We start from the raw sequence: 6354 nt of genomic DNA, 5'->3' as shown, positions 1-6354 counted from the left end.
TTATTGCATTTTCCATCTAGTTCTAACTACTCATTGAATTTACTATTTTCTAAATATAATCACTTGCTTTAATAATAAAATTAAGCTTATGAAGATAATATTACTAAGACCCATGTTGCTAAGAATATTAATTTAATTGTATTTTATCCTAAAGAAAGTAAATTTGATGTACCACCCACGTTATATAACTCCAATAAATAAATAAATATTTTACCTAAAACAGATGCAACCGATTTAATACAGATTCTTAGGTACAGACATAATCAAAATAAAAAGTTTAATGTCTACACTTAAACTTTTGCGCAATGCAGCCAGTAGTTTCGGCACACCTAAATCTCTAACGAACAAATATTAATTGATGTGTCCATTTATATAAATCTGGACCCTTTCGAAGTCAGCTTACAAAAGTGAACGGAGCAGCTCGTTCGCGCACAGTCGAGCTTGGTGTCTTTAAAGTGTCACTTCCGAAATAAAAAGATATATTTACAGAATGTTGAATAAATTCTTTGCATTGTTGTTATTGTGTTGGGGTGTGTATGGTTTCCCCGATGGTGCTCCAGTAGACGCGTGTGTAAAAGACCGCCCTAACCAACCTAACCATGGACAGCACAGAACACAACCCCTTTCCACCCTACCTTATAGGGTCGTCGCATCTTCCAGTACATTTGGACCGAACTCAGCCATCACAGGTTTGTTTATATTTCAATTAATTTGTTATGGTGATATTAATTCTTTATTTAAAACGAAAAGATTTGTTAGGAAAGACATTTAATTATTTATTAAAAATCAGTCAAATTAAGAATACTGTTTTATATGAATTCTTGAATATATATTTCTGTGTCCACCCCAAAATTATCTGGTACACACCTCACGATGCGAGCAGAGCTTTTTAAGTATACGCAAATACATCTCTAAGCATACATAATAAGTTATTTTAGTGGGTAAATGCCCCCTGGAAAACGTAATATATAGTTCATGTAAAATTAAAAAATTAAAGGAAGGTAGTTTTTTTGCTTTCGCATTGTTTACACATATTTTAAATTCACGATAGGGACTCAATGCGACGAGATTACAGGTTAATAACCTAACCTAGGTAAATACCTATAATAGCGTTGCATTAAGTCACGATCGTAAATATAAAACGCAGGAAAGTCATTTAAGTCACTCCTCTCTCCTCCTCATTTTAATGAATTTGTGCTAATATAATACAAACGATAAATTTAATTTTATATTTGTTGTTTGTAAAACTCAAAAAGTATTCAAATGATTTTAAAATGTTATTATATTATTTTAAATATTATTTAAAATTCCTTCATCTATTCGTATAGAAAGCTACATTAATAACGATTAACAGCGATTTACATAAAAAATCCCGATTTACATAAAAAAAATTACATATAAAATACCCGTGCGAGGCCGGGGCGGATTGCTAGTTCGTCCATGTTAGTCTATATTAATATTATAAGGATTTTAATGTTTTCTTTGTAATGGATAAATTCAAAAACTAAATAACAGATTTAAAAAAATTCACCTTTGGAAAGCTGCATTGTTAGCAAGTAACATCCTTGCTAATATTATAAATGTGAAAGTGAGTTTGTTTGTTTGTTGCTTGTTAGCGCCTTAAGGTCTAAACCAATTACTATGAAATTTGGATACACGTACTATATGGAAAGGAGAAGGTTATAATAGACTACTTTTATTCCGATCAGTAAACATATGCCGGTCACGCGAATGAAGTCGCGGTTATCAGCTAGTATACAGCTGTACCTATATTATTTTCAATAATTCTATCTATCCGTATGAAGCCGGGCCGGATTGCTATTTAGGACATAACTTGCAAGTAACTTGATATATGAATTTATTTAAGGAAAAAAATAATAATTATCCTTAAATATATAGATTATTTTATTTACATTTATCAGAAATTACTTTTATTTTCAAAGATAACTCTAATCTATATGAACAGTGAAGCAAACAGATAGGTATGAAGAATTATCATGAAACGTAGATATATATAATTTTGAGACTACTTCATTGGTCTTTCGAATGTTTAAAACGTTTTCTAACATTGTGCTTACATGTGTTTGGATACCGCAACAAGATTTTATTGCAAATTTTTTCAAACATTAGATTTATACCATTTGATATATCTACACATGTATAGATTGCAAAATGTTACATTTTGTTGTAATAGTTATTTTGTAACATACACTGGCCATGAAATTTTAATGTATAACTGTCTGACAAGAAAGTGCAATTTGCTGTTTTAAAAAATAAAAACATATTCATGTTTCTTAACAAAAATTGGTGAAGTTTGCACACATAAGTTCCGTATATAATATAATCTATTAAATAGTATTAGTTTTCTATAGATTATTGAATAAATTACATTAATTATTTTCATTAATGTTTTTACAAAATCCTGTAACAGTAAACTACTTATTTCCTTTGGAAATATATAAAAAATATTTCATTTATTAAGACTCCTGTACAAAAAATCTAAAATGAAAATAATCCATCTATCCATCATTACGATAGGTCCGTTATGAGATAAACAGAGTGAATCGAAAGCCAAAGGGCTACCTAATTATGTACAGTCATCGCATTAATCTGTTACTTCATCCACTTTCGTAATTTGTCTCATGTGAGCACATTGGTTCCGGAACATTTAAATAACTACTAAGAATAAATTTGCTAATATTGGTAATGACCCGTTCAAATGAAATAGTAAATGATCTAATATATATACAAAGTATAATATCTAGTTACATAAAACCGCTAAATTATATAACATCAGAAAGTTAATTAAGTTAATTTATAATAATAAGAGATCTTTATATTCAACGATGTACCTATCGGCATACATTTCTATAAAATAAGTATGTATTGAGAAACGGACATTTAGTCTCAATTTACATTGCCGCGGAACGGAATGAAACGGAAATATTAATTGTGCCTCATTGCACGAAAAGGTACGCGAAATGCGATGAATGTTCAGTTGTTTAGTCTAGATCTTAAAAATAGAAAAGAGGAATATGAATGGACATCGTGCTGCGACTATTCACGCTACTTACCTTGGATATCCCAGACGCCGCCTGGGGGAATCCTCGAAAATGCACAAATCTTCACTGGACGACACGTTACTTTTTTTTTTAACTCGTATTTAGTTTGTACCTTATGCAATTGACATAAAACTCATTATACTATGTACAATTTCGTTGCTAAAGTGCGCTTCTATTTCTTTCCGCGGCAATATACCTTACGTTTAAGAAACGGATTAGCAGTCTCCGTTATGAATTTTATCAAAATTGTACCTAGATATATTTTAGGACAAAATTTGCAAGAGAGTCATTTATGAAAATATTATGTATACACGGAAGAACTTAGCGAGTTTTAAAAAACTCAAAGACTGTACAAGTAGAAACTTACGCAATATAAATAAGCTTATTTTACCTAAATGCCGTCTGCAACATGATTGTGTTCCAGATTGAAATATAGCAGTGAAATCAGCTAACTACTGAGACAGAACATCGTAGTTTCCAGGAATGGAAGGGATAACACGTCTATTACTTTTGTAGTAGTATGATGTTAGTGGTCTCTATTATTTCAGTTATAACCACGATGTTGCTCCTGTCTATGCAATGATTACCACTTTAAATTAGGTGACTACATATAAGGAATAATATATTGAATAGATGGATGAAACATATAAAATATAATAACATAAAAATGTTTTTCTTTTTGTCGCATCGTTTATACTTAATAATAATATGTTTATGTGGAGATTGTATCTTTAGGAAAAATTGTTTAATTTCACAATGATCTACTTTAGTATATAAGGCTCGTTCTACGCATTCTGTTACAACAGGTTACACGGTGTGTTAATGAGATTATTGCACGTGCTAACTTATGTAGGTATTTGTTACCAACATTATTTTAAAATTTCAGTAACCATCGAAGGCGCCGAGCCGTTCAAGGGATTCTTTATTCAAGCCCGCTCCGTGGATAGGGATGAATGGCTAGGATCTTGGGAAGAAGCACCCAATACGACTATCCATCCAGAATGTTCCGCTGTCACACATGCAGACCCTCGAGAGAAGACTAGAGCGACGTTAGTGTGGCGTGCACCACCCAACGCACAGGGGAGGGTTTATTTTACGTAAGTTGAATATAGAACTAATACCTATGTTCAAGTATTACTTCTAAAAATGATCTGATACTAGCAAGTCGGTGTTCGAAATAATGACGTTATACGAGTATAATAGTGAATCCTTTATAGATGTTAATATTACGAGTGCATTTCGTCCTTGCCACCGCAATTTAAACTCCCAAGCCGCATTTTATGCGATTAAGTAAGCTACTTTTAAAGAACAAATAATTTTAATAGCAGTAGGAAATGATAATTGTAATGGTATGTATTGTGATATAAGTATGTGTGTAAGTTAGGGTAGTAGCAGGTTCACATGTAAGCTCATAAGTTGTTCTAATCACTTTTTTTTGTTTGGGATAAGAACGGGGGTCAAATTCGCTCTATCGCGTGTACTGTTGACCTTTAACCGTGACCTCTGCGTTCTACTTTAATAAAACATGCACCAGTTTTTAAATTGGATTAATATTTTCCCGATCAAAAATTTCTTTAAAATTTGTTATGCCATTTTTCCGGGATGTCGTAACAGATGACAATTTTGAAAATTGTTTACTAGGATTCTTTTGCTTATTTCTAGTGCTTAAATGTCTCCTTTGTGAAAAAAAAAACAATGCACACTTTTTCGGTTTTTACAATTATTGTAGATATCTATAGATTAGCAAGAACATTTGGGGTAGACGTCATATACATGTGCAGGTTTGGAACGAGATTTAATGAGGTCGATGCCCCTATACTCTTTAAGCAAGTTCCTTTCACTCGAACATATTAATGCGAATTGCATAATATGACCTAGTCTAGTCATGAACGCTTTTACAGTGGTGACCTTGAAGATAAGCTTTAATCGAGTACAATCGACGATACTTGCAGTTGTAATAATCTAAGGTGGGCAACTTAATTATATAAATAGAACTTGAATCAACACAAAAAAAAATCATATTTTATTGCCCGGACAGATTCATTTGCAACAAATATATCAGCCAAGTTAATTACTGCATAGTTTAGGTGATTTATCATTAGCATTTTATTGAGCATTCTACCAGTCATTAAACCTTTTCCCCAAAGAAATATGATTGAAATAAAAAATTGTCTCATTCCAATATTTTATAAAATATCATACTATAAGGAACACCCAGTGGTCAAACATCTTTGGTATGCTCCGAATGATTATATTATTGCAAATCAATTTCGGGACGTAGTTTTCTATCTAGACATATCCATTGATGAGTTTTTTAGATTGCTAAGTAATATGGTTTGATTGAATAACATCCATATAACTCGCTTAACAAGAAATCACGCAGGATTTTTTTCTATTTAGAGTAATTATTTTTGTGTCAATCTCAGTCAATTTTTTTTATTATTTCAGAGGCACTGTCCTAAAGAATTACGGCACATTCTGGGCGAACATAATTGCTGAAGCACCACAAGACCCATCACAGCTGCAAATACTCGGTTGAAAACAATATATTTATGTATTAACATACCTAGGTTAGATTTACGTAGATTATGGATGTACATATTATGTTAATACTCAGATAATACTGTTAACGACTTACAAAAAGTGTTGTCTATATTATAAACTCTAGAAATAACAATATAGAAAAACGTCAGTGCAAGTATAATAAAATCCATACCTCATTATAAAATAAAGTATTTCGAATGGAATGTCAATGAACAGGCCATATTGCTTGAATAATCGATAACTGATGGAGACGAAAGAGTTTCGAGTGGCAAGTCCATACGGATAAAACAATGATCTCGAATGTTGCAGGAAATCGTTGGATGCATGTGGCTCACGATCGTTCCTTATGGCAGTCTATGGCTATGTTCAGCAGTGAACAGTTGACGGTTGAAATAATGATCATATTTCATATCACAATTGTACACTTCATAAAAATGCTAAAATTAGATAAACAACTATCCAGGATGAAATTGAAATCTTTAGCATTCTTTTAAGGTGCTCTATTAGTGAGAGGATAATTTTTCTCGTTTTCAACCTATATATTGCATTCAGAAACTTTTACAGTAAAACAATGTTAATGATTTCGATTTCTAACTGAATAATATTGTGGCATAAACCATATGATATGATTTTTATATAAATTAAATAATTATTGTTGCTAGGATCTATTATTTCTATTCACTAGCATCTAAGTCAATAAAATATTCTATATAAGTAATTCTTGTTTTATTTACAGAATACAATTAAA

The 6354-nt window shown here is 31.5% G+C and overlaps 1 protein-coding gene across 1 annotated transcript; it reads left to right on the top strand.

The window, feature by feature from the left end:
• Positions 1-27: 27 nt before the first annotated feature.
• Positions 28-6324, top strand: LOC113515415 (putative defense protein 3). The gene is made up of 3 exons (XM_026899609.3): positions 28-689; positions 3949-4159; positions 5511-6324. Exons 1-3 carry the CDS (start codon positions 491-493, stop codon positions 5599-5601), a joined length of 501 nt encoding a protein of 166 aa, XP_026755410.1. The 5' UTR covers positions 28-490; the 3' UTR covers positions 5602-6324.
• Positions 6325-6354: the final 30 nt, after the last annotated feature.

The sequence above is a fragment of the Galleria mellonella genome, unplaced genomic scaffold (assembly GCF_026898425.1).
Source record: "Galleria mellonella isolate WM207_F2 unplaced genomic scaffold, CSIRO_AGI_GalMel_v1 utg173, whole genome shotgun sequence".
In the NCBI taxonomy this organism is placed as follows: Eukaryota; Metazoa; Arthropoda; class Insecta; order Lepidoptera; family Pyralidae; genus Galleria; species Galleria mellonella.
The sequence above is the reverse complement of the archived record's forward strand: the minus strand, read 5'-3'. Positions and strand labels throughout refer to the sequence as shown.

Coding starts and splice junctions, on each gene's coding strand:
- LOC113515415 (XM_026899609.3), top strand. CDS start 491: ATGTTGAATAAATTCTTTGCATTGTTGTTATTGTGTTGGGGTGTGTAT. Junction 690..3,948: donor ACCGAACTCAGCCATCACAG/GTTTGTTTATAT, acceptor TTAAAATTTCAG/TAACCATCGAAGGCGCCGAG. Junction 4,160..5,510: donor CAGGGGAGGGTTTATTTTAC/GTAAGTTGAATA, acceptor TTATTATTTCAG/AGGCACTGTCCTAAAGAATT.